The 12,331-nt window shown below is 50.3% G+C and overlaps 1 protein-coding gene across 1 annotated transcript; it reads right to left on the reverse strand.

Moving 5' to 3' along the window:
- Positions 1-288: 288 nt before the first annotated feature.
- STX4 (syntaxin 4) lies at positions 289-7,477 on the reverse strand. The gene is made up of 11 exons (XM_037813635.1): positions 7,207-7,477; positions 6,910-7,011; positions 6,691-6,790; positions 6,481-6,555; positions 5,881-5,951; positions 2,413-2,521; positions 2,250-2,326; positions 1,888-2,025; positions 818-928; positions 634-731; positions 289-537 (listed from the first exon to the last, which is right to left on the reverse strand). The coding sequence occupies exons 1-10, from the start codon at positions 7,234-7,236 to the stop codon at positions 648-650; spliced, it is 897 nt and encodes a 298-aa protein (XP_037669563.1). The 5' UTR covers positions 7,237-7,477; the 3' UTR covers positions 289-537; positions 634-647.
- Positions 7,478-12,331: the final 4,854 nt, after the last annotated feature.

The raw sequence follows: 12,331 nt of genomic DNA on the forward strand, positions 1-12,331 counted from the left end.
TCACTGCTTCAGGGATAGATACACACAGTGGTCTTTCCCAAGAACTGTACTGAGTTGGGAGCCACATGTGGCTGGGCCTCTTACCTTTTACCTATCTGGGAGGCAGGTATCTGTGGGAGAGGAGGAGAGGCCAGGCCTGCCTGCTCTGGTCACAGGGCCTGAGGCAGTCTGACCAGAGCCAGCCTGGGCTGGGCCTTGCCCCAAGGATGGCCAGGGGTGGCAAGACTGGATACCTGGAGGCTCTGGGCCAGCCCTTCCAGAATACACATTCACAGGGGAGTCTCCAAGCACTTTTTTTTTTTTTAATTTCTTACAAAACCTCGTGTCCCATTCAAACAGAACACTGCAGGCCCTCCCCCAGGCATCTCGGTCTGAGGAGGGAGACCCCCAAAGCTGAGCAGCTGCCAGCCCCAGAAGAACTGTCTTCCACTTTGCAAAGGGGCCAGTGTAGGGAAGGGGGTCCAGCTGGAGGTTCTGCCCTGTCCCCAAGCTGCTGGGAGAGAAGGCCAGGCCCTGTGTCCCTGGTGTTCCCAGTGCCTGCAAGGGAAGGAAAGAGAGGAGGGTATGAAGGGAGGAGGAAAGGCTGGGGCCATAGATGGGGGTAGGCCAAGGGTCAGGTCCACAATATCTCACCGATAATGTGGCTGCTATCCAGATGCTATGGTAATGCCTATGATGACGGCCAAGATGAGGACGGTGATGGATACACAGATGGCAATCAAGAATTTCTTCTGTGAGAGAAGAAGGTCCAGGGAAACTCACTCATAAGGAGAGGGAGGTGTGCCTGGACCACGGCGGGGGTTGGGGGGGGTCTCACCTTCCGTGCCTTCTTCTGATTCTCCAAAGCTGTCTTGACATGCTCCTGCCCACGTTCCACATAGTCCGCTGAGCTCAGAATGTTCTTCTCGATCCGATTGATCATCTCACCCTGCTCAGAGGAGAGAGGCCAGCTCAGGGGTAAGATTGATGGGGGTGGAGGACCCTGTCCACTCCAGCCTCTCTGTCCACTCCAGCCTCCAATGACTGAAGGACATCCCTGGCAAATGAAACTTAAGCCTCCTGAGGGTGTCCCCTAAGCCCCCTTCTATCACTTGGCCCCTTCTCCCTGGCTCCCCATACAACTTCTGGTTGCAATGGTGATTCGGAGCTAAGGCCCCTAGATGGCTTGTAAATTTCACAGAAGATGAACTTTGTCTTCTCACAAATCTGTTGGATTCATCTCATTCTTCCAGGCCTGTCTCCCAGATGCTATGAAGCCCTCCCCAGCCCTGCCTTCTCCTGACTCCATCAGCCTTCAGGGTCCTGGTACCCCTACTGAATCTATGACTCCTAGCTGCAAAAGGACCTTGGTCGTGGCACCACTGGGGTCAGCAACTTCAGGACAGCTGGAACTTCACCTCAACCCATACAACCAGGGCCAGAAGAAGAACAAACTCCCCCTCCCGAACCGTGAACAGATCTTAGGAGACAAACCCTCTAGGAGAAAACTTTGACTAGCGCTCCTGGGGGCAAAAGGGTGGACTCTGTCACAGAAGGAGCCAGGGGAGGCCTACCACAGGCTCAAGTCTGGGGCAGGCTGTGAGGAGGAGGCGTACACGCTTATGTATGGAGGTGTGACCACCTGGTAGGCATGGCCAAGCCTAGTGGAGGCGGACACAATTCTGGGCAGGCCGAAGGATGGAAGTAAGCCCAGGCTGGAGGGCTTGGCGGGGTGGCGCCTCTTGTCAAGGGAAAGGCCCAACCAGAGGACGTGGCCAAGCCTGGAGAAGACCAACAACCTGGAGTAGAGACTAAGGGTGAAGGTTGGCTGCTAGTCCTGGCTGGGGGTCCTGACAGCATGGTCTCTCAACTGGGGGTGGGGTCAAGCTGGGTGTCTGGGGTGCCCACCTGCATCTCCACCTCAGTAGCCAGAAAAGTAAAGATCTCGTGAAGCTCTCGGATACTGCGTTCAAGCTGCTGGATCTCGCTGTGCCGGGCTGAGATCTCATTTAGGGCCTGCCGGGTGACCTGCGTGTCCTTCAGGATCTGGGGGGTGGACAGGAGTGGAGGGCAGTCACGAGGGGGGCGACAGCAGACCAGAAGCTCCTATTGAGCCCCAGAGGCAGCCCTTTGGCCAGGGAACAGGTTGAGTGACCCCAGGAAGGCCAATTAATTCCCTTCTGGGCTTCTGTAATCCCTCTTATCATATAGGGCTGGGGCTCAGAGAAGACGGGAGCTCCAGCAAAAGGGGGCTGGCTGTGGCCACTCACATTGGACACGAACACCTCACTCTGCCCACTGTCCAGCATCTGCTCCAGCTCCTCGTCAGACACCATTCCAGCATTGGCTGTGAAAGCAGAGGCCAGGCTGAGCTGGGGGCCGGGCTACCCCGGCCCTCCCCCTTCCACGCAGGGGTGGAGTGTCACAACGCACTGATCTTCAGCTGCCTCCGAATCCGCTCCACATTCTTCTCCCGGTATTCGGACTGCATCAAGTTGCACTTGTTGATGATCTCCACGAATTGCTGGGACAGGACCCCATGCTGAAGACGGAGAACATGGGATGGGTACCTCCAGGAGGATCCCAGCTGGGTCTGGGCCTCAGCACCACGGCATTTACAGTGAGCAAAGAGCACAAGCTGTCATGAGTCACCTGCCACCTTAAGCACCTTGTGATGCTCTCAGAAGGTGCCCCCATTTCTGTGAGTAAAAGCCAAAGCCCTTCCCAGTGCCCAGGAGTACCTCCGTGATCTGCTCCTCTCCCATCACCTCTCGGACTTCATCTCCCATCACCGTCCCCTCGCTCCCTCCCGCCACAGTGGTCTTCTCCCTGAACACTCCAGCTCACTGTTCCCCTTCTGCTTAGAATGCTCATTCCTTAGTGCCCAAATGTCACCTCTGGATAAGGCGTTCTCCACCTTATTTCAGCTGCAACCCCATCCTCTCAGCACTCTCAATTTCTTCCCCCTGCTCTACCCCCTGCCCCCTTAATACTTATTATGTTCTAAAATTATTTACTTATTCATTATGGTGATTGTCTCTCCCCAGAAGAATGTAAGTTCCATGAGGATAGGGATCTTTATCTTTTGGATTCATGGTTATATCCCAAACAGCTAGAAAATGGTCTGACACATAATAGTCATTCAATAAATATGATACCATTTGTGCTGGTTTGAATGTATTATGTCCCCCAGAAAAGGCCATATTCTTTTGATGCAGTCTTGTGGGGCGGACATATTGGTAGGGATTAGGTTCAAACATTTGGATTAGGGTGTTTCTGCGGAGATGCACCCCATCCAGCTGTGGGTGATGACTCTGACTGGATAATTTTCATGGAGGTGTTACCATGCCCATTCAGGGTAGGTCTAAATTAAATCACTGGAGCCATATAAATGAGCTGACAAACAGAAGGAACTCAGTGCAGCTGAGAGTGACATTTTGAAGAGGAGCTACAGCCAAGAGGGACATTTTAAAGAATGCACAGGAGCCGAGAAAAGAGGAGCTGCAGATGAGAGACAGTCTGAAGACGGCCATTGAAAGCAGACTTTTGCTCTGGAGAAGCTAAGAGAGGAAAAATGCCCCAAGAGCAACTAAGAGTGACATTTTGGAGGAACTACAGCCTAGAGAGGAATGTCCTGGGAGAAAGCCATTTTGAAACCAGAACTCTGGAGCAGATGCCAGCCACATGCCTTCCCAGTAACAGAGGTTTTCTGGAGCAGATGCCAGCCACATGCCTTCCCAGTAACAGAGGTTTTCTGGACGCCATTGGCCATCCTCCAGTAAAGGTACCCAATGGTTGATGCATTACCTTGGACACTTTATGGCCTTGGGACTATAACTGTGTAACCAAATAAACCCCCTTTATAAAAGTCAATCCATTTCTGGTGTTTTGCATTCCGGCAGCATTAGCAAACTACAACACCATGCATCCTTATTATTTGCAGATTCTATATTTGTGAATTTGCCTGCTTGCTAAAGTTGATTTGTAACCCCAAAATTCACTTCCATGGTGCTTTTGCAGTCCTTTGAAGACATTCAAAAGTGGTGAAAAATCTGAGTCACTCGATTCACATGATCTCAGCTGAGGTTGAGCAAAGCGACCCTCTGCCTTTCTGTTTCAACTCTTATGCTGTAAACAAGTGTCCTTTCTATGATATATTTGGTGCCATGTTTTGCACACTTTGGTGCTTTATGTTGGTTATTTCACTACTTAAAATGGCCTCCAAGGGTAGTGCTGAAGTGCTGTCTAGTGTTCCTAAGTGCAAGAAGGCTGAGATGTGCCTTACGTACGTGTTTTACATCAGCTTCATTCAGACATGAGTTATGGTGTTATTGGCCATGAGTTCAGTGTTAATGAATCAATATCTTATTAAATGAGCTCTAATTACCTGCCCCTTATGCAATTTATGATTAAACTTGCTTAAATTTATGTTCAGAGGCTTTCTTTAAATGTTGCTTTAAAATGTTCTGAAGGGTGGGTCAGCTTTAGCATCTCATGAAGTGCTTTTTAGCCGTAGGTATCTTAAGAGTTTTTGAAAGGATAATTCCAAGTCAGAAAACAATTCAACACAAAGATTAAAAAATAGGATTTTCCAGAATAGCCGGAATTTTACATGATGAAATTACGTATTTATGTGGACACAAATCAAAAAATAAAAATGTAAAATCTGTATGTGACCTATCCAAAATTAAAAAAAAAAAAAAAAATGTTCTGAAGGCAAAGATAGATGGGGTTAAATGGGAGCAGTGACTGAAAGGCTGGTGATACAAAGAACATCCATTGTATGCACATTAGGTAGGAGGAAGCAAAAGATATAAGGCATCTTTAAACAGAAGCATACATCAAACAAGGTTTTGTATTGATTGCTTGAGGAAAAGTGACTGAAGCCTCACAGGAACCTAATCCTGAATTTCCCCTCAGGGCAATGTATTCACTATATTCAATATTCCCTAATTCAGTGTATACTGAGACTTTACAGAACATAACAACCAAAAATAATGAAAATCAACTGTATTTGTTGACTGCCTGCTGAACATTGACCTCTCGTCTTAGAGCTTGGGGGCCCGTCAGTATGCTGGTCATTAGCCTGATGCTCAGATTTAAAAGGCCCACCTGGGCCCTTGGCCTCTCACATGATGACCACCACTGGCTCCTCCTGAAAAGCCTCCTCTGGGCTTCTGTAAGACTGATTTGCCCTGCCTTGTCCCTTTCTCTGATGTCTTCCATGTGCTAGTTACTTCGAGTTCCTTCCTTGGAGGCACATGTGCTCTCCTGGATTTAGCCACCCTCATTCAAGATGCTCAAACCTCTCCATCTTCAATCTGGTCTTTTTGCTGAGTTCTGGGCCCATCTACTCCAATCCTGACCTCCCAAAACCCCAAAAGCAGCCCTCACTGGGAATCCAGAGGGGTTTGGTCAGATCCCTTCAAACCTCCTAACTAGGACCTTCAGTGACCTTCTCCAGCAGAGCAGTTCCTCTTTCTGACTTCCTAAATTCTGCCCATGGGCCCAAGCTTTTCCCTGTCTCATGAGCAGGTGGATACCTCCCAGTCATTTCTGACTTCTCCTTCTTCCTTGGACAGTTCCATTAGCCACCAAGTTCTACCTCAGTAATGTCTTTGTCACATACTCAACCCCTAACTCCCCACCTGAGTTCCTGGAATGTCTCCCACAACCGAACCTCACTGAATGGAGGAGAAGACAGGGTGTTAAAATGTATTAAGAGTCAGGAGTCCTGGGTTCTTGACCTTGGGTTCTTTCTCTCTCCAACTTCAGTTTCCCCATTAGAAAAATCATCAGGTGGCGGTCGATCTCAAAGGGCCCTTCCTTCTCACTTCCACCACCTAATAATCTATTGAAACACTTGCTAAAATGCCCTGGTTCTGGAAACAACAAACCCACCTGGGTTTTTCTCATCCTCATGTTGACTGAGTTATAGTTTTCATCAGCTTCCTCCTTCTGGGGCTCTATGGCTGCAGGAAGACACAGAGATAAGGGGGGCGGGGGAGTGTAAGAGGGGTTGACCTGTGGCTTCTGAAGACTGTTTGAGGACCAGAACACAGTGTCAAGGCCATACCTCAGTTACATAATTAGTGAAGTGCCTGTCTATATAGGTTTTGTCAAGGAAATATAATTTAGTATAGAATGATTAATTCTGGGCCTCTAACAGGAAAAAGTGTATTTTTCTTTGCCTTGCATCCATGAATTCCCACAGGTATGCAAAAGCCTCCTAACAAAACCCCCACCTGCTTGCCCAAAGAATGCACACTGGGCAGCAAGAATTGTAGGAGTAAGTGGTTTCATTGTAAATAAGAAAATTCCAGGCAGCCATGTGCTGTGGAAAGTGCATAGGACTGGAAGCCAGGAAACCGAGCTTCTAGACTCAGGCCTGTTGTGTGATGTGAATATATCACTAGCTGCTCTGGGCCACTCATTCTTCCATGTATCGGAGGGAAGGACAGGGCCAGAGGGAAGGATCTATTTGAGATCCTAGGAGCTCACCCTTCAGCTGCGTGCGGATCTCCCTCCCCAGCTGTTTGATTTCATCCCGCAGATTCTGCAGGTCCTGCTTCATGCCTGAACAAGAGAAGACCATGAATTCCCAACAGCACCTGTACCTCAACAACCCACTCCCGCCACCACCTGCCTGGAACTACAACCCCCACAATCCTATGGGCTGAGCACGCGCTCTGCACGGTAGTTTTCACTCACCCTCTTCGGGAAGGGGCGTGGCCAGGATTGTGACCTGCTGCTTCTCCAACTCCCGGACTTTGTTCTCCAGTTTGACAATCGTCTGCCGAATTGTCCGGACCTAGGGAGAGTGACAGAGAGGGCTGAAGGAGACATGGGCCTACTCCAGACCGTGCTGCTCGTCAGGTCCCCCAGCCCTGCCCCCCCCGTGAAATCCATGCCACGGTCCCAGCTCCTTACCTTCTGGAAGAACTCTTCGTCCGGGCTACCCAGCCGGGCCGTGCCCGGGTGCACCACCAGCGCGATCCGCTCCTTGTCCTCATCGTCCGAGCTGTCATCCCCCTGCCAGGGCCAGAGTCATTGGCACCACTTCCTTGCTGCCGCTCTTGCCCCGCGGGACCCACGGTCTTCCGGGTCTTTCCTTCCAGGCCATCAGCCACCCCCCACGCTCCCCGTCCCGAGGCCCAGAAGTCCTGCACTCCAGCCAGACGCCACCCCGTTCTCCCGTCCCCCCACCCTGCTCCCCCGACTCCTCACCTGCCTGAGCTCGTGGGTCCTGTCCCGCATGGCGGCCCGAGCTCCCTTTGCCCGGCGCCTGGGCCCCGTGGGCCTCAAGGTTCTGAGTTGGGAACTCCCGTACCTCTCTCGCACTCTGACAGCCCCCTCCTTCACCCAGAGGACCCTAAAAGCCCCACAAGCCGCCAGAGGCCCCACACCTTGCACCGTCCGCACCCAATGGGAAGGAGCCGGCCTCGGGGACCCCCTGCAAGACTCCACAGGTTGGAATTCCCTCCGCTTCCCCGCCCCCTTCACTCCCGTAGCCCGGCCCCGCCCCCTCTGGAAGGATTCGGAGCATGCGCACGAGGACGCGTCTCTTCCTCGCCTAAGGGAAAGGGCGGAGGTCGGAAGCTGTCGCTCCCCGAACGGAAGCAAAACTGCCAGGACGTGACAACCCTCCCCCTTTACCGGAACCACCTTCCATCGGAAATCCACTTGCCAAAATGGATGGAAATGCGTCATTTGTACGTAATCTGAGCGGTCCGGTATCTCACATCACCCCATGGTGCCCTCTCGTCACGTGACTGGCCCGGTCCCAGCCCCGCGGACCGCAGAACGTGACGCCCCGAGGGTCACGTGTTCCGCTCCCTGAATGCCGTACCTGGGACACCTTCTTCCTACGACGTCCCTGGCACCCCGGCGTCCGAGCTACGCTCCCACAGCCCCAACAAGCTGAGATTGGGGGAGAAGAGGCGCTGAATACCCCCAGAGCCCTTTGGAAGCAGTGGGTAGTAGGGCCTTTGCTCAATCCGTCTTTTTTTTTTTTTTTTTTTCGGAGCGAGGAGTCCAGGGACATGGGCAAAGACTGCCAACTTCGAATTGGGGGCTGTCAGCATCATGGGATCTTCAGAATCAGAGAATAATATGCTCCCAGTTTTCAGCGTCAGACAATTGCAGGGTTTTGTTGGCAGCGATTCTGGGTGTGGGAAGTGACCTCACCCAAGGCAGAACTCTCTTCCGCATACTCCTGGCACAGTCTGACAGGTGGGCGGCCGGCCGCCCTGCTTGAACACCGCAGTCCCGCTGCACTCACCACCTTCTGAGCAGCGAGGCCATTTCGGGGCCGCTCAGGCTGAAAAAAGCATCTGCCTTACCTTAAGCCTTCCGTTTCCCTGCCCCTTACACCCCACCCCCACCTCGCACCCGGTTCTACCCTTTGGAGCACACGGAAAACTGCCCACTTTAAACGATACAATAGGCTATGAGCTCCTGAGGTCGGAGCGTGCCTGTCTTGTTCTTAGCTGAATCCCCAGCGCCTAGTTTAGTACCTACACACATAATGAGCCCTCGGTAAATATTTGTTGATAGAATTTTAACCTTTCACGTATGTGAAGACATATCATGAGCATGTAGTTCCTGGTTCCCTGGTCTCTTCCTTTGGGCTTCAGGTTCTCTCACAGTGACACTTCCCTGACTCTGGCCCTCCAGACATTCCTTTGCACAGCAAATATTTATTGAGCACATTCTGTGTGCCAGACACTGTTCTAGGACTAACAGACAAAAATTCATGCAACCAAAGAACTTATGTTCTGTGGGAGAAGTGCCCAAAGCCGAGCAGTGAGTTTCAGCACAGCCAGGAGTGGATCTCAGGTCTCCTGGATCCCAGGGCTCTTCCCAGGGAGCTTACATGAAGGTTTGAGCAAGGGAAGGAAGGAATGGCCTCTCTCTTCTATGCCCTGGTCAAGAGACCTATATTTCTGTTATTGAGTGGCTGTGGACTTCCGGCAAGTCACTTCTTATCTCCAGGCCTTGATCTCCCATCTGTACAGGGAGTTATCAGTAAGGGGGATATCCCTGTGGGTATTCCCACTCTAAAGGTCAATGATATGAGCTTGGAAACTTCCAAATGCTGTGAGTCTATGTGAAGGGCTTTGATCTTTCTCCAACCTCTAAAACCCAGCTTGCCCCAGGTTGGGAATGAGGGAGTGAGCATGGCACTGCCCTGATCCACCCACAGGGGTAATGAGGGTTGGAGGACCTGGAGATCACAAGGAATTTCTCTGCTCTTGGGTCTTCCAGATAAGTCCCTGCTTCTTCAGTTACTACCTTGCCTCTTGCCTCCCTGAACCTATCTGCACTCCCACCCACCCCTACACCTGACTCTTTATTTCTCTCTCTCATACTCTGTCTCTGAGTGGTACAGTGGAAGGGTTTTTGGACACCTGACTTATAATCCTGTGTGTGATCTTAAAGAATTCATTGTTCCTCTCTGGGACTCAGTTTCCCTGTTTGACAACTTGATCTGATCATTTTTGCCTTGCCTAAGATAAGAATTGGGAAATACCAAGTGAGGGGTTAGGAAGGATGAAAGAGGGTCTTGTAAACTGTTGAGGGCTGCCCTCCTCTGTGGGTGTCTACTGCTGTGGTTCCAGCTCTCTCCAGGCCCACCAGTCCCACATACCTCTCTGTTTTTCTGTCTCTTGATGACTTGCCTTCTCAGTCTCCAGCTGTAATCTGGAGTTGTTGGGGCCTCTGTTAAACTTCCCAGGTTCTGAGATTCATCATTTAATTTGTTGTCTCTGGGTAGGATGGTGACTTCAGGTCACAAGAAGCTGAGCTCAAGGCCTTGTGGGGTGATGTGTGGAGTGGAAGGGAACAGAGGCCATCTGAAGAGCCTGCCACTTACACCCCTAATGCTGTGGGGGTGGAGCTTTCCAGAGCTGAGGATTGATCTTTATTTTATGGCCCTTTGTCACTTCTCTAGACCCTCTCAGCAGCCTTGAAACTGGGTATATGTTGAGTATATTTGGATCTGGAGTGTTTAGGTGTTGGGGGGTGAATATGTTCCTTCCAGCCTGTGTGAAGGTCAAGCCCTACCTAGTCCTGAGGCTGCATGGCCAGTTCTAACCCCTCCACCCACAGGTCCAGCGCTCCAAACACTGGAGCCAGATGATCTGGGTTCTAATCACAGATCCATCCCTACTAACTGTATAACTTTGCTAGGCAAGTTACTTAATCTCTCCATGCCTCAGTTCCCTCATGCGAAAAATGAGAATAGCAATAAAACCTGCATCACAGGGTTGCTTTAGAGACTAAATGAGATCACACGTATAAAGTGGTTAAAACAGTGCCTCCTACAAAGTGAGTGCTATATAGGTGTTTACTGCTATTATGTCACAGTGATGAAAATGATCAGTACTCCAAGCAGCTCAGCAGCTCCAGTGTCTCCACCAGGGATTCCACTCTGCTGCTTGTCCAGTGTCTTCATTCCCCTCTCCGTCTCCTGAGTTCCACCCTGCGCCAGGTCGTAGACCAGTGGCCTTGCCACCTCCTGCGCAGCTCTTGCTTCTCAGTTTGGACCTAACACACCATATATTTTGCTTATTCATTTTGTATATTGTCTGTCTTCACTGCCCTCCCCTCCCTCCCCAACTAGAATGCCTAGAATGTAAATTTTCACCTGCCTTATTCACTGCTGTGTCTCCAGGACCTGCAATAGTGCCTGGCACAATAAATGTCCATGAATGATATTTTTTTAATTAATTAATTTTTTTTTTTAATTTTAGTCCTTTTAATTTAATATTTACATAGTGCTTACTATGCTCCAGGCACCAATATAAGTACTTTAAAATATTAGCTCATTTCATACTTATGACAACTCTATGAGATGATGTGCTGGTTTGAATGTATTATGTCCCCCAGAAAAAGCCATATTCTTTGATGCAATCTTGTGGGGCAGACATATTAGTGGGGATTAACTTGGAACGTTTGGATTAGGTTGTTTGCATGGAAATGCGCCCCACCCAACTGTGGGTGATAACTCTGATGAGATAATTTCCATGGAGGAGTGGCCCCACCCATTCAGGGTGAGCCTTGATCAGTGGAGCCATATGAATGAGTTGACAAACAGAAGGAACTCAGTGCAGCTGTGAGTGATGTTTTTAAGAGGTGCTACAGCCAAGAGGGACACTTTGAAGGAAGCACGGGAGCTGCAGATGAGAGACAGTTTGAAGATGTCCGTTGAAAGCATACTCTTGCTCCAAAGGAGCTGAGAGTGGACAAATATCCCAAACGCAACTAAGAATGGCATTTTTGAGGAACTGCAGCCTACAGAGGAACGTTCTGGGAGGAAGACATTTTGAAACCAGAACTTTGGAGCAGTTGCCAGCCACATACCTTCCCAGCTAACAGAGGTTTTCTGGACACCATTGGCCATCCTCCAGTGAAGGTGCCCAATTGCTGATGTGTTACCTTGGAAGCTTTATGGCCTTAAGACTGTAACTGTGTAACCAAATAAACCCCCTTTTATAAAAGCGAATCCATCTCTGGTATTTTGCATTCCAGCAGCATTAGCAAACTAGAACAGATGGTTACTATTATTATCCTCATTTTACAGAGGAGAAAACTGAGGCAAAGGGAGATGAAGTAACTTTCCCAAGGTTACACAGCTAGTAAATGACCGGATCAGGATCTGAACCCAGATAGTTGAGCTCTGGTGTCTGTACTCTGAAACTCTGCATTATGATCCAGGGAACACACCAGCCAGGGGCTGCTTCTCCATCCACCCCTGGAGACCTGATGCTACCTGTGGAGGCCCTGCTTCAGATATTGGTAGGAGGAGGTGGACTTTGCCTGCCAGACAGAACCTTCTCCAAGCGCCTGTCACAGGGTCTCTCTCCTGCAACTGCTGGGTTAGGCTGGCTTCCAGGGAGATTGTTTGTCCTCTCCCATCTCCTGTTTGCTGTGTCCCAGGAGCCAAAGGCATCCATGCATGTCTCACCTAAAGGGATTCCATTCACCTACAAGCATCTCCTGGTGCTGTTTCTGGGCTAAGCACCAAGGGCCATGACAATGAAGCCCCCATAGCTCTTGTGAGCGTGCTTCAGGCCTCACTTGTCCACTCCTAGAGCTCCATCTAAGGAACTCTCCCTTTCAAACTGTGTACACATTCTTGTGGCTTTAACAAGCCATACACTGGCCCCTGAGCCCATATCTCCAACCCAGATTTTTCTCCTGAGCTCCATAACTGAACCCACTCACCTCTTGGACATCCAACTTGGAAATCCCATGGGCATCTTGAACTCAACATGTCCCAAACTAGACACATCATCTCCATTGAGTACCTCCTTAACCAGCTTCTCTTCCGTTTCCTCTCCCAGTGGGT

The sequence above is a fragment of the Choloepus didactylus genome, chromosome 21 (assembly GCF_015220235.1).
Source record: "Choloepus didactylus isolate mChoDid1 chromosome 21, mChoDid1.pri, whole genome shotgun sequence".
In the NCBI taxonomy this organism is placed as follows: domain Eukaryota; kingdom Metazoa; phylum Chordata; class Mammalia; order Pilosa; family Megalonychidae; genus Choloepus; species Choloepus didactylus.